Consider the following 24421-nt stretch of genomic DNA (forward strand, 5'->3'; position numbering starts at 1 on the left):
AAGTAAATTATTTTTAATTAAAATAATGGTTTTATATTACTATCTACGTAACTTATGCGTGCGATTTTAACACGGATCCAAAGCTCTTGAATCTTGATGTTGGATTTGGAATAATTGAATGAAAACTCTTGAGGAAGAGGACTTGCAAAATAAAGAGTTAACACTCTGATGCTTAAGTTAGTCCCCAATGTAAGAATGGATGAATACAAAAATGAATTATGACGAGAAATTATGAAAAGAATGAAAATTTCATATGCAAAAGCACGAAACTAGAGTAGCAGTGTATCAACAAGAGAGATTCTCGAGTGTCGAAGGGGCTTGCCTGTTGAGGGATACCTCCCCTATTTATAGAGGAGTTCCTCTATAACAGGAGTCTTGCTGAGGGGGATACGCATGTCGAGCGAGGAAGGTGGGATTCGTGGATAAGGTTCCTCTTCATTTACTCCTTAGGCAACAAGTCTTCAAATGAAGGGGGACTCCTTCTTGGTGGGGAGTCCTCTCAGGCTGAAGACATGGGTTCAATGTCCTTGGACCTTGATATTGAATTTGGGCTAATTGAGCAAAGAACTTGAGAAAAATGACTTGCAAAACAACACATTAACACTCTAATGTTTAAGTTAGTTTTGAATTTAGAGATAACTAAATAGAAAAGTAAAACGTAATGAAAAATTGAGATAAAAGTATGATTTTCGTAAGCGGAATATGGTGAGGGCATGAGTAGTAAGTTGCAGTGAAGCAGTAGGAAGATTGCCAGATTCTTGAAGGAAGTTTTGAAGAGGGAGTTGCCTATATTTACAGAGAAGAAGCGTCCCTTTGTAGGAACTCTAGGGGGAGTTGCTTGTCCGAGAAAGAAGGCGAAAACCTAGGGATTATGTGCGATCTTATCTCCTTCTCAACTTGAGCAGCACGTCTTTGTTTTGAAAATGATTCCCTCTATACGAAAACTCTTGCTCTACAAGGAGTCCTTCTAGATCTAAGAATCTAGCTTCTCGAAGGCACCTCCTTTCTTCTGGACTGGCCTTGGAAGGGTCCAACATTCATACTGGGTCTGTTTCTTGGACCGTATTGGACTTACTGGGTGTACTAGGCTCGCTACGTGACTGGACCTACTTCTTGGAGTGAGCTTGGCCTAGTGGGCTTCCCTCTTAGGTGGGCCTTGCTGTAGTGGGCTACTTTCTTGGGTCGAACTTGACATTTTTAGATGGGCCTGGTTTGGGTTTGGTTTGGGCCTGACATCTCTTTTTGGGCCAAATGCTTCTAGGCCACACCCAATATACATATATATATATATATACTACAATAAATATTCTCAATATTACAAAATAAATTGATAAACTGTGGATGTAATTTAAATATGTCAAATGCATTGAAAATTATAACATATATCATAATGCCCAGTACCAATAGAGAATTTTTATAATTAAAAAAATTTAAAATTCTAGAAAATTAGGATTGAGTCAAAATTGCTCAATTTTGGTCAAAACACTTTCTTCAAATATATATATATATATTAATAGATGAGCAAATTATACTTCTATGAAAAAACAGTAGTAATGTATCCCTTTTTATTTTTTAAAATGAAGTATTTACCTCCCTGTAAATTTTTTTAATTTTAAAAAATACAAAAGGTAAATTAATGCATTTTAAAAAATATAAGAAAATAAATATCTAATTGTTTTTTCATAGAAAAATAATTTGTATATTTATAATATCACGATTAATTGCATTTTTCCCCTTTCCAAATGTACTCTTCTACTACTACTATTGCTGCTCAGTAGTCACTCATCAATCATCATGAACACACGCACAGGAACAGGGATAAACTCCTCCTCCTACCCCCCTCCCCCCCCCCCCCCCTGTACATGATCCACCTACCCCGACCATTAAAAAAATGATCTAGAGTTGAATAATCACCAAGTTGTAGTTATCCATGTATTGTTAATTAGTCATAAAGAAACAACTCTGTTTTTTCTATGATCACTTGCATTCAAAGTTAAAGCTGATTGACGTAGACTCTGTCCAATCAGGAAAAGGAGAAAACAATTACAACTAAAACTTATAACGGGCGCAAGTTGAAAAGTATGAGACGTGGTTGATTTGATTCATTAGGCTCTTAATCCGTGGATCGTTTGAATCATATGTATTTTTGAGTTTGATTGAGCTCTGTTTTTGGATGTGATTGTTGGGAGGGAGGGAGGACAAAGAGATCCATTTCCATTTTGGCTTGCTAATATATATGAAAAAGTGTATTGAAGTCTCTCTATTTCCATGTCTTGAATGCTATATATGCTGTTGCTAGTATAAAATAACATCCTGTTTACTAGACGACCTTGCTCTGTTCAGAGTAGGATGGACAATGGTTTCATTCCAATTCCAGGAGAAACGTCAGATACTACTTCTGCTGCTGATTCACCAATCGAGGTAATGAAGACGTCGATTTTGTTTGTTTTTGCCGCCCTCCCATCAACTCTTATTTGCTACCAATTTTTCACTGGACCTGTTGCCTGTTGCTCTTAATTCTCATTTTAATTAGGTTCATCCTGGATATGGATATGGAAAACCTCCTCCGTTGACCTGGCAACGCAAACTTAATTGCAATGGTACTGCACCAACAGAGTTCTCCGTAAGACTCCTAGAAATTTTGCATTTGGTAAGTCAGCACGATTAATTGTGAGTTTGTAGACTGGATAATTAACAACCATTACCCTTATAATTAATACCTCTCCAGTCTCTCCTCCCTCTCTCTGCACTTGACCAAGCGGAACATTAAAAACTGTGTATGTTGCAAGTTTTTACTAATGTTATTTGCTTTTTGTTTCTTTTCGACTTGTGGTATTGTTTCCAAGTTTGAAGTTACTTTCTTTATTTGCTTTTCTCTTACTTCCTCAGTGATATATAGTTAGTTGCTTTTCTTACTTTTTCATAAGATTCCATTGGGCTGGAGATTATGGCGGCATATCAAGGAAGAAGCAGACAAGGGAACGGTAAATTCCTAATCGTTTTTCAGTGTTTTCTCTACTGTTTTTCTACCATCTCTGAGCTCTTCCTAATCATTCAATTTCTTCTTCTTCCATTTTTCTCTGTCTGTCTGTGAGGAACAGCCGTCAATAGTTGATCCCTATCACAAGCGCCTCGTTACATGTTACCATGGTATTCCTTTAGGTGGTATTGGGTAAGTGCTCTCATTCTTGACTTTGAGAAAATGTCAACTCTTACCAAGTTCAGTGGTCTGTATTTTGTAATAAAACTTTTTAGTCACCACTAGCTCACCATTGAACCTTGAAACTTGTTGATGTCTCTTACAATCCTTGTTTACCTACACCCTTTGTCCAACAAGTAGAAAAAACACAAACATCATAGACAAATAGCAAGCATCAAAAGAAGAAAGTAATCCATCAATCAAGCAAATGAATTCATGTCAAAATGCAGATTTGAGAACAATAAGTTCAAAACTTAGGCCCATTTTTCATGCCATATAAACCAAAATTTCAGTGCTGGAAGCATTGGGAGGAGTTTCAAAGGAGAGTTCCAACGGTTTCAACTCTTTCCTAGAATATGTGAAGACGCCCCAATTCTGGCAAACCAGTTCTCAGTAAGTATTTTTTTGATGTTTCAAGTAGTTCTGCAGACTTCTGGTATTATGAAATGGAGAGCACTTGGAAGATCTTCCTTGATACTTTTTTTTGCATGTTTTCTATTCAAATTTCTCCAAGATTGAAAAAATACAACCTCACAGTTTCTAGCATGTTTATAAACCTATCACAAGTTCTTCTATAGTATTTCTTCAAATTAAAATTTATCTTGTTTGGACTGGCGTCATTTATGAACTTTTAGCATGTGAACCAAGCTAGTCTCTTGCACAAGTGGTAGCTTTACATTATAAGCAGTGCGGAACACCAGTAATTGCCGAGAATTTCAAATGGTTAACTGGCCAAGGTTCGGGGGAAGAAAAGAAAAACTTAAATTTTACTCTCTTTGGAATGTTCTATGAGTTATATTTCAGCCTTTCTTTTCCTTTCTTTTTTGTTATAGGTTTTTGTTTCACGCCCTAATGGAGGCACATCTTCAACAGTTTTGTGCTCCACAAGTCCAAATATCATAGAGTAAGCCAGAAAGTTTACATAATTTCAGCAAAATGTAGAACCTTGTTTATCAAATTATCAATGTTGGCAGAAATAGACATATCAACTAACAATGGCTGAACATTCAGAGAGAACAAAGGAGCAGGCATCGACTCTTGGGATTGGAACCTTGATGGGGAGAAATGCACTTATCATGCTTTATATCCAAGAGCTTGGACAGTATATGATGGTAGCTTTAACTTTATGGTTTCAAAATTCTTGTTTCTTCTAAGTGTGATTCCATATTATCATTAAATTTATGCAACTTTTCATCCCATTAATACAGGTGTACCCGAACCTGAGATCAGCATTGTCTGTCGTCAGATTTCGCCATTCATTCCACATAATTATAAAGAGAGCAGCTTCCCCGTAGCAGTATTTACATTTACGGTAGGTGCACTGTGCATATATATACATGTAAGGCTCTTCCACAACAGACATGAGTCTTCTACATTCTTTTTTAACTCCGTTCTGGTATGTAATATTTGCAGCTCTTCAACTCAGGGAAGACTTGTGCTGATGCAACACTGCTTTTCACATGGGCTGTATGTTAACATTTATTCAAAAAATTTTAATATTCTGACCCTGTTTGCATAGGTGATTTCACCTCACTGTGAAATTACAAAACCATACGGCGATTAGTAATGTTTTACTAAGTCCACTAAAGATGCTTTGTTAACTTAAAGCTTCTTATTTAATTTGAGTGGTACTGTATATGTTCTGTGCAGAACTCAGTGGGTGGAGTTTCAGGATCCACTGGTTATCATCTTAATAAAAGAACAATGTAAGAATTCTTGACATGCAATTCTCTGTTTCCATGGAACTCTCTTGAAGATTTACCAATGTGTTACAGGATGCAAGAAGGTGTACATAGTGTGATTCTGCGTCATAAGTAAGCGCTGTGTGTTGTTTTATCATTATACTAGATTTATCTATCAACACACTGTCAAGAGACTTGGTAATTCGATAGGAATTTAAACTAGAACTATGTGATTATTCAGAACATCAAATGGACGCTCTCCGGTAACTTTTGCTATTGCTGCTCAAGAGACAGATGAGGTTCATGTATCAGAATGTCCTTGCTTCTTAGTATCTGGGTCTGGGACATCAGACATAATGACAGCAAATGAAATGTGGAAACAAATTAAAGAGGTTGGTCACGTCCAGTTATGGAATTCCATCAGACATCAACATACTGTTTTTCTGGGAGAAATATGTCTGATTTCTTGTTCCATACCTGACAGACTATGTAGCCATAAGTCTATTAAGCCCTCCATCTTTCTTCGTGGTTTATAAACTCAAACATTTTGCCTTGCTTTAGAAAACATCCAACTGATTCTGTGATCTTTAACATACCACAATAATGATTCTTTTTCTGAGGTAAATAACAATCACATCCCCTTAAGTTTGACATAATTACAAATATCTTCTCGTTGTCAAAAATTATAAATGTCCCTTGAATTTAACGTGTGTCTAACAACGAGCTCATTCGATTAGACTCTATTAATTTTCCATTCAGTTTTTGTGGTGAATTACCCAAAATGTCATTATGAATTAAAATTTTATATACTTTTTAAAATTTTCTAAAATATTTTAATTGATTATGCTCTATGAGTTATTTACTTTACTTACCCTCATATTTTTTTATATTTTTCAAAATATTCTTTTTTTTAATAAAATCAATAAGGTAAAGTAGTAATTTTCACCTCACTATTTAGGAGCTATATAATTAATTTAATTTTGAGAGGTTATTTGTTATTTTTTAATTGTGCTAAATCTCATGGGAGGTATGTGTAACATACCCTCTTTTTTATTATTATTTGGCCAATAAATGACTTTCTTTCTTTAGTCCAGTGTTCTAATTTTTGAGGGAGCTTGATTAAGAGACTGTCAAGCTACATGGAAAAACAAACTCCATTTGGATGTTAATTTTACTTTCATCATAGGATGTTAGGTTCAGGCAAAACCAGCTTTCGCTGATCTTGAAGAAATTAGGTCATTAACAATAGATCCTTTATATTTGCATCTTCATTTACATAAACTTCTTTATGTTTTATGAATAAAAAATTCCTGTATTCTCACAAATATAGTATTCACAATAACTAATCTCTTTTATTTGATCATTGTTCCTCTCTTACAGCATAAGTCCTTTGACAGACTTAAACATGATGAAAACCAATTACCTTCGGAAGCAGGGTCATCCATTGGAGCTGCCATAGCAGCATCTGTAAATATTCCTTCTGGCTCATCCAGAACAATAACATTTTCACTTGCATGGGACTGCCCTGAGATAAGATTTTCCAGTGGAAAGACTTACCACCGGTCAGTGAAGAACTTAAACTATTCCTGACAATCTTCTGAATGACCTGCTGACAACATCCGTGATTTATTTGGCATTAATGATCTGCAGGAGGTATACAAAATTTTATGGTATTAATGGGGATGCTGCAGCTAGAATTGCATGCGATGCTATCCTGGGTAACATTTGCTGTTGGCTTTGTTCAAATTGTTGAGCATAAGTAACTCTGTTATCTTCTTGTCTGTGGATCAGTGATTACTAATTTATGTTTCTCAGAATACAGTACACATAGCAATCATGTAGTTAGGCAGAAATGGAAATGACACTTCTTATTGAGCGATCTTGAAACCCACATCAAATTTTCCTTGAGACTGGCGTAGTTCCTGTTAGCTTCTAGAGATGAGCTTGTCAGTAACAACTGCTAGAATGTTGCTTAAAATACTTACAAAGTATTTAAACTTCTATTTTCATTTCAGAAGAAAAGATACCTGTTCTTGTATATACATTCTAATCTAATTTTGTTTGTGGGGCTGTATTGGAACTAGGACATGCAAAGTGGGAGCACCAGATTGAAGAGTGGCAAAGACCAATCCTAGAAGACAGAAGGCTTCCAGAATGGTAAAGTAAAATCAATTCAATGTTCGATGTATGTATGTTAGTTATCCTGGTTTTTCAATAATTCCCGACCCAACTCAACTCTACGCAACTCAATATATAGGTACCCAATCACTCTCTTCAACGAGCTCTATTATCTTAACGCAGGGAGCACAATCTGGACAGGTAAAAAGGAAATTAAAATAATTCTTGGCTGATGCTTTACAAGAAAAAATTCACAACCCATTTTTGTTCCTCTCAGATGGATCCCTACCATTGCAAAATATTTCCACCGTTGGGGAGCAGAAATTTTCCATCAGCAGTCACATATTAGATTCTAACACAATTCTTGGCTCTGCCCACCAAAATGACACCTCAATTCAAATACTTGAAATGATGCAAACTGTTCTGGAGCGAGTGAATTCTCCACTTACACCGAATTCAGCTTTTGGACCTTGTTTGCTTCAGAATGGAGAGGAGAATGTTGGCCAGTTTTTATATCTCGAAGGGATTGAATATCACATGTGGAATACCTATGATGTCCATTTTTATTCATCTTTTGCATTACTAATGCTATTTCCAAAGCTTGAGTTGAGTATTCAGAGAGACTTCGCAATGGCAGTTATGATGCATGATCCACGCAAGATGAAAGTAATGTACGACGGCACGTTGGTTCCAAGAAAGGTTCTTGGTGCTGTTCCACATGATATTGGACTCAATGATCCATGGTTTGAAGTAAATGCCTACAACTTTTTCAATACCGACAGGTGGAAAGATTTGAACTCAAAATTTGTCCTTCAAGTTTATAGGGATATGGTTGCAACTGGTGATAAAACTTTTGCAAAGGCTGTTTGGCCTGCGGTGTTCATTGCAATAGCTTATATGGATCAGTTTGACAAGGATGGTGATGGCATGATTGAGAATGAAGGATTCCCGGATCAGACATATGACGCGTGGATTGTTACAGGTGTCAGCGCGTATTGTGGTGGATTATGGGTGGCAGCGTTGCAAGCTGCCTCAGCAATGGCACGTGAAATTGGTGATGATTCTTCTGCTGATTACTTGTGGCTTAAGTTTGAAAAGGCCAAGTCTGCATACGATAAATTGTGGAATGGTTCATACTTCAATTATGACAGTAGTGCTACTAAAACTAGCACATCAATTCAAGCTGATCAGTTGGCCGGTCAATGGTATGTGTCCTTCCTAAACGAGAATCTATTTTGCTTTCTCTCTCTCTCTCTATATATATATATATATATATATTTTGCTTTCTCTCTCTCCGTCTCTCTCTCTATATGTGTGTGTGTGTGTGTGTGATAGACTAAGTATCATGACAGGTATGCTAGAGCCTGTGGTCTTTTACCTATTGCCGATGAAGAAAAAGTAAGAAGAGCGCTTGAAAAAATTTATCATTTCAATGTGATGAAAATCAAGGGAGGTATGCATGGGGCTGTCAATGGGATGCAACCAAATGGAGAAGTCGACTTTTCAGCTTTGCAGTCCAGAGAAATCTGGCCTGGAGTTACTTATTCTGTTGCTGCTGCTATGATACAAGAAGACATGGTAGATACGGCATTCAAGACAGCCTTTGGTATTTATGAAGCAGCTTGGTCTGAACATGGTCTTGGGTAAGTTGTTTGTACACCCTCCATTTTCTTACATTGTTCACTTATTGGAAGGAGCATGTTGTTTTACCTCTACAACATGTTTCCCTGGACTTATTCACTTTCTTCAGTTCCATATGGTGAAATCTTTGCGTTTTGAGTTTCCTTGAGAGGTTTTGGCACTCTCAAAAGGCGTGACTGCTAGTTCTAATGATTAAATAATGTAGCAAAATCTCTTGTTCACTTACTAACTAAAATCGTATTTGAAAGATTCTCTTTCCAAACCCCCGAGGGCTGGAGTCCAGAAGGTGAATACAGATCTTTGTGCTACATGCGGCCATTGGCCATCTGGGCCATGCAGTGGGCTTTATCAAATCCAAAGCTCTTCAACCAACCTATCGAGCCTGGACCAAGTGCAAGCTCTTCTCCTTTGAAGCAGCACCCCGGATTTCAAAGGGTTGCAAACCTCCTAAGGTTGCCAATAGAAGAGCCTTCAAAGAGTTATATCCAGTCTTTCCACGAATTTCTTTGTAGAAAATTTCTTATGTAACTTCTGAGTTCATTGATAACTTTGTTTTATGATTCCCTTCTCTTTCTTCTCAGTTTCCATTAGTATACTGTTATTTTAATATTTAAATTACAACATACATCTCTTCACAGTGGTATTGGTGAATGTTTATAGCAATCAGCTTTGGAACCTTTCTTCAATACAATCTTCCTACTACTACAGCATATTCATACACATTTTATACCCACTTACTAGACATTTTAACATTAAAATAGTGAATGATTTCTACATCTATAAAAGGGAGCATCATTCTTCTTATTGATATACACATATGCAAGATATTCTACATGCAAATATCCTATAAGAGAGTTATATTAGTTGTAGGAAGGTGTTATTTTTTTTGTGGAGCCTTATACTCTACAATTTGTTTAGAGTGAATTAGAGTCATCCCAACGTTGTCAGTCGGAAAGATCTTCTCTGACTTCTTGAAGCGAGAACCCATCACTCCAAGAAGAGAAGCAGACAGTCCAAGACCCAGAGTCGATGCCAAAACAAGATTTTATGGAAGTAAAGTGTAAATGCAGTACAATACTGATGTACCTGCTGCCAATGACTTCTCTTGCTGCCCCATTTTGATCTTCACTTCCATCCAAGCCCCCTTTACTGTTGTCATCATTATCAGCATTACCGCCTCCACCACCACCACTGTTGCCACTCACACCACCAAAATTGTCATTTGATCCACCAGAATCCAGTAGAATATCAATACCTCCCCGACAGGAACCAACTGTAAAGGTGGTAGGCATGTTAGAGTCTGAAACAACACCAACTCTAGTCCCCAAAAAAGTCGCTTTTGCTCAAAAGTGGTTCAAAATGTAGCAAGCCTAGTTGTTAGTGAACACATAGGTTTAGTTATTATCATTGACGCCCGGCTTCGGCCAATAGGAAACTGTCCTTGCCTTGAAGTGCATCGTTGAAATGGAGCCAATAGCAGCAAAGAAAACTGTGAAAATGCCATGACTTGAACCATATTGATTATTTAGGTACTATGCTGGATATCTCTTACAGATCTCTTGTGCCCAAAAAAATCAGAGTACACTAACGAGGTGATTTCCCCAGGTCGGGCAGTCCCAACGAGTAATCTTCCTATGCACAATGTGATTGCATAAGAATGAAAGGGTTAGATAAGAAAAGCGGAATCCAACGATCGTTCCAGATGCACAAAAGTAAGATGATAAAAACATAGAATACAATGAACTCAAAATCACCATTTACAAGGGTAAAATAAAAATTAAACTCTAAGAAACAAGAGACAATTCTCAACGTGCAAAGGATGAAGCATCAGAATGAAAGCATATGTGAATATGCACGCGCGTCCGTGGGAAAACAAACAGGTGCAAGGAGAATTATGTACACTACAGCAACAGAATGCTAAGTAAAAGATGGCTGCTAGTCTGCCCATTCATAGCCTTCAAGGCAATCTGAGCACCTATTGTGAATCAAATTTGACCAAAACAAACCTTTAAGGGCCTTTGGGTTCTGGGGTCCAGTAAACCTTACTGCATGAGTTATATTTATACATAACTATGAGCAATCCATCAAGAACCTTTCTCAATTGCTTGGACAAAAAGACCAAGCAGTTCTTCTTGAATGTGACCAAATGGCGAGAATAGCCTTTTCAGTTGTTCAGTTTTAGCGTAAAAATGACCACCCTAACGCTAAAAACCATGCGAGCCAAATCCTCTCACACATAAAAAGAACAAGACGAGAACTATACATAAAAAATCATTCACACATATCCTAAAATCAGGAGAACAGATAAAAGAAGTTAAAAGGAAGACCACATACTGCTTACAAATAGCATAGAACCCCTCTTCTAGCCATTAGAGTAAACAGTGCAAGTCTTATCAATCACGATTAGTCTGAAATTTGGAATCTTTTCAGAAAGTCAACAATTGATGAGCAATCAACGTCCTTACTTATCCCTCAATAAAGTTGGTTCTTTTCACATTTTAACAAAGATCGGGATTTTAACAAGATCCGTTACAGCATAACGGTATGAGTATTAAGCACCGACAAAAGCAGTAAATGTTGGCTTACAAAAGAAAGTCCTCCTTATGCCTACTTTCTGGAAGAGTCTTACAATACAAAGTCGATGTCCCATGAGTTGAGGGCTATTTCAGAATCTGGGGTATTAAACATAAATTGATCAGTTTAGGGAGGTCATATTGTGTATTCCAAAAAGTCTGGGGGTCAAGTAGGAAAAAGAATGTATCGCATCAAAACAAATGTATACTTTTTTTTAATTTAACATAAAATAAATTTAAATATATATTTCAAATGTGCCATTACGGCAAATACTATTTATTAAGTTATAAGATCTTAGAATAACTGATTTTAGTTCATAAAATGTTTGTGGACTAAATTTCCGTCAAGTATATTTATATTTTTTTAATAAATAATCCTTCTATTTACTCGTCGCTTTTGTTTCTACTCATGCACATTTAAATTTAAAATTAAAACATTTGATAAATTATTCATTTTATCTTCTTTTCTAATTACCAATTTTCATTTAATTGTGATATACAGAAGAAAAAGATAATTGATTCTTGATCGGCTCTAAAGAATATGTTATGAATCCAATGCATCAAAGTATCGCAAATGCAAGAAATAAATATCAGCAGATGGGTTTCATTTAACTGAAAAATATGAATGGATTCACTTATAAAATTTCATACAAATTGTCTTTCTTGGATAATACATACAACTAATATGATCCTTATAAACAGAGCCCACCCTCCATATCAGAGTATACAACAAGTGTTCATCATCATCATGCATGCAGCTGAAGCCTGCAAGGATAGATCTGTTAGGTTTAGTAGAGGTAAGGTCTGCCTATAAGTATCTAGCCTTGATCATAAACTAGGGGCCATTCCACTTGCATGTACACCTTCACCTTAACGCATAAACACACCCAGGATCTTCTCAACAACTGCATTCATATCATCTCTTTACAAATAGCTATCACAATCATCTAAGCTGCAAAATCCCAGGGGAATCAAGACAATGGAGACAACTTAACAACTATCAGATCTGGATTCGCAGAGAAGAAAGCCGAACAAAGCTAAGTCGCTTATGATGGTGCACCAAGATATGATGCAAGGCGCAGTATGTCACTGAATACTCCACCAGCAGTCACTTCAGCCCCAGCACCTGGACCACGCACAATCAATGGTTGTTTTTCGTATCTCTGAGTTGAAAATGCTATTATGTTATCAGATCCAGAAAGTTGGGCAAATGGATGCTCCTTTTTATATCTTCGCAGTTCCACTGTTCCTTTCTGCTTCACAACATCCACGACCCCAACATATCTCAACACCTTCAGATATTTCAAGCTCATCAGTAGAAAAGAGGCAATAATGCTATCACTAGACTCTCCACTCTATTTTCTCCTTTTCTTCCAATTTTAACTCTACCTTGTCTGATTGTGGAGGCTGTTTCCATAAGAAAGGAAACAAGGCCATAAACCTATTTCCCACCTTTTCCAGTCATGACCAAAGGAAATTTACCGACAGTTTACATTCTCCTCAGTACCACTCTTAATACACTAAATTGCACAACATGCTTCTATACACAGATCTAACTTCTGTTAAGACGTTAAAAGTAAAGGTACCAAAATATAATTAATTCATCTTTTCAAATAGAAAAATAGTACAAGAATAAAACAGTGAGACGAGGTAAAAGGCAGAGTGAGTAAGATGAGAGTGATTAACTAAAATAATTATCACAAAAGAGGCAGAGCTGGCGTTGAACTGGATACAAAAGCACCATTACCTACTAACTTGATACGTTGTTCTTATAAGTGTAATTAGCATCCATATTTTCCAACGATGTGCACGTTTTCTAAATAAACATGCACAAGCTTAGCAAGGACATGTTATTTCATTCACCTGCGTCACCTTGTTCCCATTTTATGCAAAATCCACCTACCCATTGCAGGTCCCTAAGAAACTTGTCTACTCTGACACCTAACACCATAGTATTCGAAGTTTCTTTGTTTTTCCAAGTTTTAATGAGGAAGTAAGGCCTTGAGATGCTTACTTCGCCACTAGCTTCAGCCTCCTGTCTTTGCTTTGCCAGGTCTTGATTGTACTGAGGCAGCTGCTGCAGAAACTCCTCCACTGAGGAGCTATCCTGAAATAAAGCATCACAAAAGAACATCACTGATACTGTGTTGCTATAGGGCCATGCCCATGCACATTAAGTTTGTCTCACCTTTAACGGTTCTGGCACCAGACTCTGAACAGGAATATCTGACAATTCTAGCTTCATTCCAGACTCTCTAGCAAGGATTATAACCTGCAACATCAAGCCATTTGAAGAGTGAAAATTGTCTCACAATCTAAGGTTGCTTTTGGATTGAAGGGTTTGAATTTGAGGGGAAGAAATGGAATCAAGTGTTTTACATTGCTATAATATCAAATGCATTTGAAATTCATAATATTTATGATAAGTAATTGAATAGATAGTTCAAAGTGGCTGCCGAAAGTAGTGGCTTCTGGAAAGAGGTTCCTTTGTCGTCCATCTCTAGTAGGTGAGAACACAAAGCTATACATGATAGGTATGATAACATAGCACAACACAGAATTAACAGGTGATACCTTCCTCGCCACATCTGTTCCAGATAAATCATCTCTTGGATCTGGTTCAGTGTAACCTGCCTGTTTTGCGGCCTCCACCACTTCACTAAAAGTTCGTGCCTCCACAAAGTTGTTAAATATATAACTCAGGGTCCCACTGCATGAGCACATTATGAAGTGACATACTGAACAGAAGCTTATGATTGAGACAAGCAGTTTCTGGTTGCTATGGACTTTAGCAGTATGTCAACATCAAAATTCATCCAGAAGAAGAATACTATGCAACAATGTAGAAAAGAGGCAACGGAAAAGAACTCATCATATTCCCAGGAATGCTTAATGTATCAAAAACACTAACCTAAAAATGCCTTCAATTTGCAATATTTTGTCCCCAGTTTCTAGCAGACCTTGCAAAGTACTGATGATTGGTAAACCAGCTCCAACAGTTGCTTCATAGAAGTAATGGGTATAGGACTGTCGCTGAAGAGTTCTCAGCTTCAAATACTGCATTTGGGATCCAATAGGAATGAAAACAATAAGCATGAAAATAGGGAAAGAAACATCTATCACTTAAATGCACACAGCAAATTATAACCTGCACATATACGGCAGGGGCAATAAATCCAAACAAGCCAAACACAGTTGATATGGCACATCCCAAAATTGCATTAGTTTAACTTTTTACTAGCTCAGGTGCCAGCGTCAGTTTACTATTACCTGCTCAAGTGGTCCTGAATTAGCTTTCTTATTTGGTGTAATCACATGTATCCCCCGACGCAACCAATCATGGTAATGGCTGGCAACATAAGAATCTGCAGTGCAATCTACTATGACAGTATTTGGGATGAAATGATTCCCATGCACATTTTGAACAAATCTCTGCAGGTCAGCCTTCTCTCCTTTCTCTTTTTTGAGATCTCTCCATATTGACAAGTCAATCCCCCTAGATTAATTCAAAGAAGTATGCACGGCATGGTTAAATCCAAAAATTATTCATCATTTGTGAAAGGCTGTGGGTAAGCTAACAAGTTTGTGCAGAAAGCCAGAAACCTATGAACTAATGGTATTAATATTAAGGGATAATTACACTTCCCTCCCCTGAAGTTTGGTGTAATTACACGTAGGCCCCATGTAGTTTGAACTAGCACCCCTGATGTTTGGTTCCATCTAATAAATAAGTCCCTCTATTAGTCAAAATTCACTAAATGTGCTGATATTAACAAAGAAAAAAAAAAGAAAAAACTGAATGAAAATCGATATTTGCCCTCGATTGACTCACTAGTGACTTATTACAGGTCAAATAATTTTTTGGGTCTAAATTACACTTATAACAGTGAAGATATACCTCTTCAAATGCATTAACGCGTGAAAGCGTACGAGGATAATTTAATCGTAAAAAGATTTATGACCTGCAATAAATCAATCATGGGTTAATATAGATTTTTTTCTTTTTTTTTTTTATTAATATCAGCAAATTCAGTAAATTTTGACTCACAGAGGAACTCATTTGTTAAACAAAAACAACCTCAGGATGCTAAATGTAATTCCCAAACAATAGGGGGTGTATGTGTAATTATACCAAACCTCATGGGAGGAGAGCGTAATTATCCCTAATATTAATATAGGCAGAACTAGCTCCACAAATAACCAGCTGCAGGGGAACACATGCAAGTGACATAGACCCTACTAGAGGTTAAAGTATGATTAACTTTCATTCAAACTATTACTCTTCCGTTGCAGGGAGATGTCTACTACAAAAGATGACGGGGATAATTTGAAAGGAGACACAAACCTAAAGATGATAATTCTTACAATGTAGGAAACATATATGATATTCATGAGGTATCAACTAAATGCATAACCTTCTACATTAAGAACTATTACAACAAGAAAAGTTTTGGTCAAACTCCAACCAAGGAAGCACAAATATTAAGATCTGTGTACCCTCCAAGCAGTTCAAGCTTCTAGCCAAGGCAGTACTTCAATCTGGTTTTGGCAGCAAAGATGCATAACAGCACTGCTTCTTTCCATTTACTTTGGTAAAAAACCTTGAAAGGATAGAAAATTGTTTTTTGTGTACAGTCATGCTGAAAAACCACATCCATACCATCTCTGTCAAAGTAAATTTAATTTATCCTCTGCCTCATTCATCAACACAGAAGTGCTTGTCAAAATTAATGTGCCATCTTTGCAGCATACTGGTTATAAGGCTGAGATGAATAGCTTGTCAATAAAGATCAAAATTTAAAATGCCAATTTTGCTGCACACTTGTCTTAAGCTGAATTGAATGAATAACTTACGTGTCACTCAAGAGCATAGTCCTTGAGCCAGTAATACCCATCACACGCAAATCAATGTTAAACTTTTCTTTGAGGATTGCTGCCTGCATAGAGAATCAACTAAACATGTTGAAACACACAATTGAAAATGCAGGGTATGCAGAAGGTTTTTTATCTTCATAAATTTGAAAGGCATAACATGAAAACTCATTGATGGGTGCATAACATGAAAATTTAGTCAATCAGGGAATAACAGAGTTCGTCGTGATTAAGACCACGATCAACTACACCCAGAAAAGAAGGCAACTTTAGCACTGTGTAAACTCCAGAAAATATTATTTAGGCCTGAATTGTATCTAAGTACTAACAGAGAGTTAAACTCTAGTATAACACAGAATGATATCAGTTCGTAATGAGTTGTTTTAGCTCTGTCCTTTGTTGACTGGTATTCAACAATACTACTAAAAATGAATTGTGCATCCAGAAAGGTCCTGCATATCATGATTTCATGACATACCTCTAATTCATTATCCAAGTGTAAGAGAAAATTGAACAGTCTAAATATACAGAGCCTGATGCATTACAAATTAAAGGATCACAATATCAAGATATACCTGATCCCTTAGCTGATCAAGCAATGTCCCACCAATCAATCCAGGTCCAATAATTCCCATGGCTATTGTTGTTCTTGACAGATAAAATCTCGAGTGCACAGCTCGTAAAGCCCTTATGCAATCTTCTCTTTTGACGACTACCGTGATGTTATATTCAGAACAACCTTGAGCTATAGCACGTACATTAATATTAGCCTGTAAAACGACAGGGTGAAGAAGATATCCTGCAAATGGAGAGTTTTCTACACTCTCTTTTTGTGGTGGGAAGAGTCTACACCCAGGAGACAAGGTGATAAGTTACTTAAACCACATTATTGAACAACTATAATCAGCAAACTTAACACATTTAAGAGAGAGCCTCTGCTGGAGTGATAGTTGAACTACACATGACTATATGAAAGATGAAGAATTGAAAAGATTCATGAGTTAGCCAACCTTAGCAAGCGCATTAAAGAGTGTAGCACTAACTCCAGGGGTACTCGCCATTTTCTGACCAACCGCTGCCAAAATGCTACAATTGTGAATTACTGCAATCTGTAGAAGTCCATGAAAATCCAAATATTAGACAAATTGCTTAAAAGATGCAGTATATGCCTAACCTCATTTTCTCTGTGTAACGTCGTACAATCATGTGGTTGATGATGAAAAATTTGATGTGCTCAACTGCTATGAAGAGATTCTACTCAGGCAATTTATCATTGTTTATAAAGTAAATATTTTCAGAGCACCAAAACATAGATTGGGTCACAAGTTGTACACAAGAGGAACTGGAATCACATGTCACGGCCTACTCGTGGTGTTGATAATAATACCTCAATTTCATGAAATAGATTTGTACATAACTGAACTATAAAATGTATGAATGATGATCTTTTTATATAAGGCTGTCAACAATATTTTCATCCATTACAAAAGAATTTTTCAGTCATATTGAAAAGTTTAACTCGAAAGAACAGTTAGAATGTAATTCCTTAAGGACCATAACCCTACTTCAGATGAAGACAGTTGTGCCCTCAAGGACATCTTGAAAGATACAGAGTGTTTTTATAATATTTGTAACGGTCCATATTCTGATTTTAAAAAATCAAATTTTCAAGTCTCATTTAATTCAATTCACAGTCCATATTTGACGTTTAATTGAATAAACATACATTTGATGCCTAGTATATAAAATAAATTTAGTAATCACATACAAATATAGATTATATTTGTATATAATATATAAAAAGCATTTGATAATATATATAATATGTTTGTTTATCTATACATATACTACATTTTAATGTTGTATGTATATTCAAATACTCTTGTATGCATTTTTGTTTTTACTTTTGGACGAGTTGCATGTATTTTGTGGATATTATTTATACTTTATATTATATATGAGAAACTATTTTGTTATATTTTTTTATCATATATAATTAAAAAATATTTTTATGTTTTTCATGTATTATATATTTTATATATGCATAAAAACATACTCCATGTTTGTATATTTTATATATTCATATATTTCTATATACATTTAAATTTAGATGCTTTTTATATATGGATACAAAGTATGATATATATTTTATTATATAGATATTCGTACATAATTTATAAATTTGTTTATTATGCATTTTATAAACAAATATAGGGGTGTATTTATAAAATGTCAAATTTAAAGCGTTCAATTCAAATCAAATGAGATATGAACCGTTCATTTATATCAACAAAAAGACGAATTATTGAAAGTATACAAAAATATCACTTGTTATTTCATTAATCACAAATACCTCATCTCATGTAAAAGGAGCTTACAGTTGAGCCCAGAGGGCATTTTTGTTCAACAAAAAGTTGGTCAAAATTTTAGTCAACAAAAATTGCCAACTGAAAGAAGTGGAAAGTTGGAGGTTCATATGAAGTTTTTGCGGGACATGATGGAATGGGGTAAATGCAAGATGGAGCACACCTCAAGGTGTGTGAATATAACTTTTCATCTAATGAGGATTTTTTTCTAATTATGATAAATTTTAGGTGGTGTAGATGTAATTTACTCTAAGTTCATGTATATAATGGAAAAGAATACTCAAGTATGAGGCAGTTGTATAATCTAGTTTGCAGGTATAACCTTCACAAGGACAATGGTTATGCAACTCAAATTGTCAATTATTGTACATGAATTTACACATGAGTCGTAACATCTACGGGAAAAGCAAACAACCTGAGAGAGACGGCCAGCATCCAAGGCCTGACGAAATCTAGACTCCAAAGCAGCAGCTACAGCTTTTACTTCCATTTCAGGTACAGCAAAACACACAGAATGCTCACTACTAGCCTGCATAGTAAATCAGTGAGATTCCTCTATGGATATGCTACATTATGCATTAACAAGATCCAAAAAAATAAGAGAGAATACCTGGGATATCATAATTACATTAGCGCCAACATCCTTCACAGCACCAAAAATTGCACTAGCAGTGCCAGGAACACCTGCCATTCCGGTTCTGCAAAAGTATTGCAAGTAACAACTCATCATAGTAAAGGAAGAATTCAGACACAGATTTTGCATTCTAGGTTATACTCATTCACAAACGAAAGCATACCCCTCAACATTTACTAGGGCCAAATTGTCAATGGTTGCGAATCCTTTAACTGGAGACTCCACCTGCTCACCATCTTCATTCTCCAAACCAGCAGGCTGGCAGATCATTGTCCCCGGTGCAGAGAGGTTGAAAATGTTTCTTATAACAATAGGAATGCCATATTTCATGACTGGAATAATTGTTCGTGGGTGTAAAACATTTGCCCCAAAGTATGACTGCACAGTAGTAAAGGAATTGATGATTACTATGTTAACGCATAAGCTTGATAGCTTTGAACAGTATCAGAAAAGGATTACCATTTCCCACGCCTCCTGATAAGACAATTTCTTTAATATCACAGCCTCACTAACTGCCAAATAATTTAAGAAATGGAAGATTTAAAATGTCATGTAAATTCTTGTTTAAAATGCTAATATACTACTTCTAAATAGCAGTGGTGAAACAGGAACAATTGGTATAATCCTTTAAAGTGACACTGTCTGAACCAATATACAAACCTTTTCTAGGATCTGCGCTGTACACACCATCAACATCAGTCCAAATTGTGACTTGACGTGCCATGAATAAAGCACCCATAATTGCAGCCGAAAAGTCACTTCCATCTCTCTTCAAAGTCGTAGGAATATTCTGGGGTGTACTGGCAATGAACCCAGTTGCAATGATTGTGTCACATGAATTTTGGGAGCACCACTTCTCAAGTCTTCGGCCCGACTCCAAATAATCCGGATCAACTTGATTAGAAGTTGTAGGATTTACAACAAGGACATCTCTGGTATCCATACAGTTACATTCTAACCCACTCTACAAGACCAAGGGGAATAAATATTAAGAACAAAAGCACTTTCATTATGGAATTTGTGAGTTGATGAAATTCATATTAATAAAAGCATCACGTATAAGAAGCACCTTCCTCACAACAGCTGAGAGCAATTCTGCAGACCATAATTCGCCATGTCCAACAACAAAATCTGAAAAAGATTCTGTTGCATGACCAGCTGTGGTACATCAAGAGTTTAAGTCATTACAGAAGAAAACAATTTCCTTGTTAAATAAACAAAAAACAATTGTAACTAGCTGAAATAAGAAAAAGAGTAAAGCAGTAATTCATGGAAGCATGCAACAAGATTTGAAAGATAAGTCTGTATGTGGATAGGATTGGACATTGGAGAATGCAACTTGAACATTGAGGAAAGATCATCTCAGCAAGAACAGAAACCCTGTACTGAAAAGAATAACTGCCCATTATTGTGCAGGGATAGAAATGTAGCGGTTGACAAAATTCATGGAGAACACATATAAACTGCTGAAATTGATTAAGTTATATTTCTTGTCAGTTGCTTTAGCACATGTAGATCAAATATACAACATAGGGGATAGGAGTTGGAAAACACACGCGTGAACTTGTTCAAACTTTCTTGCCATTGAACAACTTAAGTGACTTGGAGGAGGATTACTGAACTTTTTTAACTTATTCTGTTCTCTTCTTTTTGGCAATACAAAATATTTTTGCATGATCATTCACAAAAAATCATACAAAAGAATTGCTGCAAGGACTTTTGTTTTCTGTTAAGCCCAACACAGTAGACACACATAGCATCACATACACATACCAATATATATTGCACGTAACATTGCCTTAAGATTATTGATGTCCTGATGCAACCGATCCAAGAAATTAGACAGGTCATCCCCCTCAAGTAGATCAACTGCTGTTGACTTGTGCTTTTCCAGAACAGCATCCAATGCAATTATATAAGAATCATCTCGGGACTGTGCTTTGTATATGAGATCATACATCATGTCTGTCACCTTTGACATTGCGGACACGACAACCAACTTCCTTTCTGACACATCCTTAACAATAATGTTGGCAACAGTCAGTATCCTTTCAGAATTTCCCACACAGGTTCCACCAAATTTATGAATGGACCAAGCATCGCCCTTTGGAAGGTGAGCTTTTTCCACAGCTTCATCCAGCAAAGCATCTAAAATAAAATTGTTAAGCAAAACTTTTAGCTTATTATTGACATTTTCTACACTCTAACTAGTTCAAATTCACATGTTAAGTGAAAAGGAAGGTAAACCTGCACTAGCAACTGAAGCAAATGGGTTAAAATTTAATGAATCCATTCCTTGCAGCTGCAAAGCATAGCCGACTCTGTGGTTAAGAACAGCAAATATATATCAACAGCTGCGAAAACATGAATAAACAGAATGTAGAAAACAAGGAAATTCATGAGAACTTCAACCTTATAAACAGTAAAACTTTTTAAAGATCAACAAGATGCATAACGGTAAGTTTAGTATAATAATCAAGCAATCTTAGCCATTTCAACAAGATAAAATTACAAACTAAGCATCACATAGTACTGTGAATGGACAAATGCTATATTTTTAAGGATACTTATTTTGTTTCTGTTTCAATTGGAGAAAATCAAATTATTACTAAAGCATACGCATTACAAAAGTCCCTTTTATTCTTATGTCCATGATGCTGGTTCTCAAACGTGCATCATTGTGCTTGGACCCATGATGCATGGCGTGGCGCGCGCCTTTTTAAAACTCGCGCATATTTGCATATATGAATTATATATACATACATTAATATCTTTTAACATCAACAGTACACGAGTAATTAAATATAAATACTAGAAACTATATTAACAATTATACCATTAAAAAAATATTGAAAAAAACTAGTGAAGAATTTTCTCCAACTTTTCTATTTCCTTTTCTATTTTTCTTTAACATTTTTTTGTTACTTTCTTTAAAAAAAATAAGTTAAAAGGTTTAGAAAATCCTACATTCTTCTACTACTGTCTTTCAAATTTATATTCCTCTTTTCTTTTCTTTTCTTTTTTCCTTTTTTTCTTTTCTCCTTTCAAATGGAAAAAAGAAAGCGAGAGCGAGAGAAGAGCTCTCTGAAACTCTAGTTCTGCGCCTGTGCCATTGCCTCCGGCACCCCTTTGGTGTACCCTCCACCCCTGCCGACTGCTACTAGCGCCCTCCCTCACGGCACCTAAAGCATTACCCTGTTCCGTGCCTCTTCGCCCTTGTAGCCACCCCCTGCCGCCGGCGCTCCTCCCAGCCGCCACGGCATCACCATTTATTTGAAATGGGTGAAGCTCAATCATTGAAAAACTGGGCTTCGGAAAATGGTGCTGAGCTTGTGCCTCGCGCGCCTTTCCGTCGCCATGGTGAAGCCCAGCACCATTTTCTGAAAATGGCGCTGGGCTTGCGCCTCGCACGCCTGCACCATGGCAAGCACTTTCTTTTTCACTTTTAACAACTATGCAAAGGTGATCTCAGAAACCATGATCGTTTTCATGTTTCTGCAAAACTCAAAAAGTTAATTATTAAAATACCAAGCAAGAAGTCCAACTAATTTATGGTTCAATCACAATAAGCCAAAATAAAATCCTGTCAGTCGCACTCAATAAAGTATATGGTCATGTTGTAGCATGGGTTTTCCTTTTTCTGCCAGTCTAATATATAGGGAAATGATTTCAAGAAAGGTCTCAGACTTGTACCAGTTCAAATAATTTTACATTGCTTGCTCTTTCTCTGGTCTGGATTCTAAGTACGTTATAGAGCACCAAATGTTTAAGTCAGTACATAGAATGAAACAATGAGCAACTAAACTTTCTAGGCATTCTTCAGATAGATCCATGAGATGAGAGACAAATCTTTCACCAAGTTTCTTAACAAGGCAATGCCTTTGTAAAATCATTGTTTGTCATCTATATCAGTTAGGAGAAGTACTCTGGAGAACCCAACAATTTCCACCACCCCCCTGTTCCATGTATCAGTTGGAAGCTAGTGCCAAACAATGCAGCATGTGACCATATAATCACACAACTTGGCCATATTTTCAATTATGAATTGAATAAAGCCAGGGGGGAAAAAACAAAACAAAAAACTTTACGCTCGTGTAAAAGAGTTCACCAGATCAATTTCTTGAAAATGAAGTGTGCATTAAAAAACTTTAACTTAACCCAGGGGCTGCATGCATTTCCGGACTAACATTGATGCAAAAACATTACATTGAAAATCAAGCCTTCAGTTGTTCTATTTTGGTTTTACAGAAAGTCAAATAAAGGTTACGCAGACATCTTTTTTTTTTTTTAAAGAAAAAGAACCACCCTATCGGTGTGGCGCTCCTTTCGGGTCCTGTCCCTTCTATATTAAATTCAAAAAACCAAGAATACAACAGGGAGAACTAACTCCTAGTGTTTTTAAGAAAGCTATAAATAAGGAGTTACAATCTGAATCTTAATCCACACAAAGTTTGAATCTTTAATAGTGCTTATGATTCATTCATGATTTACAAAACCCAGATAAAGGAACGAAAACGAAAAACCCATTCCTGTGATTTACAAAAGCTCCCGCATAAATGCTTAGCAAGAAAGAGTTACCCGGAGGCGGAAGGACGCGGGACGAGAGAGAAAGAGTGGATCTTCCTTGCCGGCGTTAAAATTTTATTGGGTTTAGAAGAAAGATTGGTTAAAGAATATGATGGAGATGATATGGATGATGCGAACGCCATCGCTGCAGCTCGCTCTTAGAACTATGTGGGCGCCCCTTTTGTTCGACGGCTGATCAGCAGCAGCAGTAGTTGTAGTAGATGTTGAGGAGTGAGGGATTGATGTTTTTTAGGCGAGAAAAGTTCAAAAGTCAAAATAAAAACTTTCCTTCTTTCTTCCATTTTTTTGTAGGAAAGAAAACATTTGTGAGAGAGATTTATGAATTCATCTATTTGTAGTTTAGGCCCGTTTATTTCGAGCATCGTACTAATTGAGTGATAGAATTATTTTGAATTATATGAATGTTGAAAAGATTATGTATAAATTGTAAGATATATGGATGTATGATAGATCACATGTTTCTAGTAGAAAAATTACCTTTGAATCTACAAATTATTATTATTATTATTATTGTTGTTATTATCATTACTCAGTCAAATTTTGAGAGTACAATAATTATTTACTTTTTGGTGCAAGTTTAGGACTATTTTATACTACCTCCACATGTGGTATTAGTTATTCAAGTATAATAATATAGTAGAGAGTAAGTGTGTGTGTGTGTTGAGGGTTGAGAGGATGTCTTTGAGAGAATGAGGAGTGGCCTTTCATAGCCATCCTCACATGCAACATTAAAAATCAGCCAATTACGA

At 36.3% G+C, this 24421-nt stretch overlaps 2 protein-coding genes and 1 long non-coding RNA gene across 12 annotated transcripts; 1 reads left to right on the top strand and 2 right to left on the bottom strand.

Annotated features, from left to right (window-relative positions):
* The first annotated feature begins 1930 nt into the window (after nt 1-1930).
* LOC105159566 (uncharacterized) lies at nt 1931-9275 on the top strand. 3 transcript variants are annotated; one of them, XM_011076673.3, is made up of 20 exons: nt 1931-2079; nt 2344-2421; nt 2534-2650; nt 2928-2984; nt 3102-3172; nt 3493-3592; nt 4033-4103; nt 4211-4311; nt 4408-4511; nt 4613-4666; nt 4850-4905; nt 4975-5013; nt 5123-5273; nt 6262-6443; nt 6532-6599; nt 6966-7038; nt 7139-7200; nt 7277-8204; nt 8352-8642; nt 8889-9275. In XM_011076673.3, the coding sequence occupies exons 2-20, from the start codon at nt 2350-2352 to the stop codon at nt 9166-9168; spliced, it is 2877 nt and encodes a 958-aa protein (XP_011074975.1). In that variant the 5' UTR covers nt 1931-2079; nt 2344-2349; the 3' UTR covers nt 9169-9275. The 3 variants fall into 3 exon arrangements, with proteins under 3 accessions (XP_011074975.1, XP_020548240.1, XP_011074974.1); XM_020692581.2 differs by lacking the exon at nt 1931-2079 and adding an exon at nt 2103-2246; XM_011076672.3 differs by lacking the exon at nt 1931-2079 and having other exon boundaries at nt 2107-2421.
* Nucleotides 9270-11331, bottom strand: LOC105159567 (uncharacterized). Of its 6 annotated transcripts, none has more exons than XR_016064686.1 (2): nt 11227-11331; nt 9270-10268 (listed from the first exon to the last, which is right to left on the bottom strand). It is a non-coding gene; the product is annotated as an uncharacterized LOC105159567 (long non-coding RNA). The 6 variants fall into 6 exon arrangements; XR_016064685.1 differs by having other exon boundaries at nt 9270-10272; XR_016064687.1 differs by lacking the exon at nt 11227-11331 and adding an exon at nt 10975-11220.
* Nucleotides 11332-11801: 470 nt separating this feature from the next.
* On the bottom strand, nt 11802-23961 carry LOC105159569 (bifunctional aspartokinase/homoserine dehydrogenase, chloroplastic). 3 transcript variants are annotated; one of them, XM_011076675.3, is made up of 18 exons: nt 23664-23961; nt 21333-21406; nt 20859-21233; nt 20155-20243; nt 19746-20049; nt 19545-19597; nt 19249-19463; nt 19062-19149; nt 18867-18980; nt 17096-17194; nt 16661-16855; nt 16068-16150; nt 14484-14709; nt 14125-14270; nt 13788-13923; nt 13402-13485; nt 13228-13320; nt 11802-12505 (listed from the first exon to the last, which is right to left on the bottom strand). In XM_011076675.3, the coding sequence occupies exons 1-18, from the start codon at nt 23792-23794 to the stop codon at nt 12260-12262; spliced, it is 2751 nt and encodes a 916-aa protein (XP_011074977.1). In that variant the 5' UTR covers nt 23795-23961; the 3' UTR covers nt 11802-12259. The 3 variants fall into 3 exon arrangements, with proteins under 3 accessions (XP_011074977.1, XP_088734672.1, XP_088734671.1); XM_088878546.1 differs by having other exon boundaries at nt 21333-21387; nt 23664-23781; XM_088878545.1 differs by lacking the exon at nt 23664-23961 and adding an exon at nt 22053-22194.
* Nucleotides 23962-24421: the final 460 nt, after the last annotated feature.

This window comes from Sesamum indicum, linkage group LG3 (genome assembly GCF_026168435.1).
Source record: "Sesamum indicum cultivar Baizhima isolate 11 linkage group LG3, ASM2616843v1, whole genome shotgun sequence".
Lineage (NCBI taxonomy): Eukaryota > Viridiplantae > Streptophyta > Magnoliopsida > Lamiales > Pedaliaceae > Sesamum > Sesamum indicum.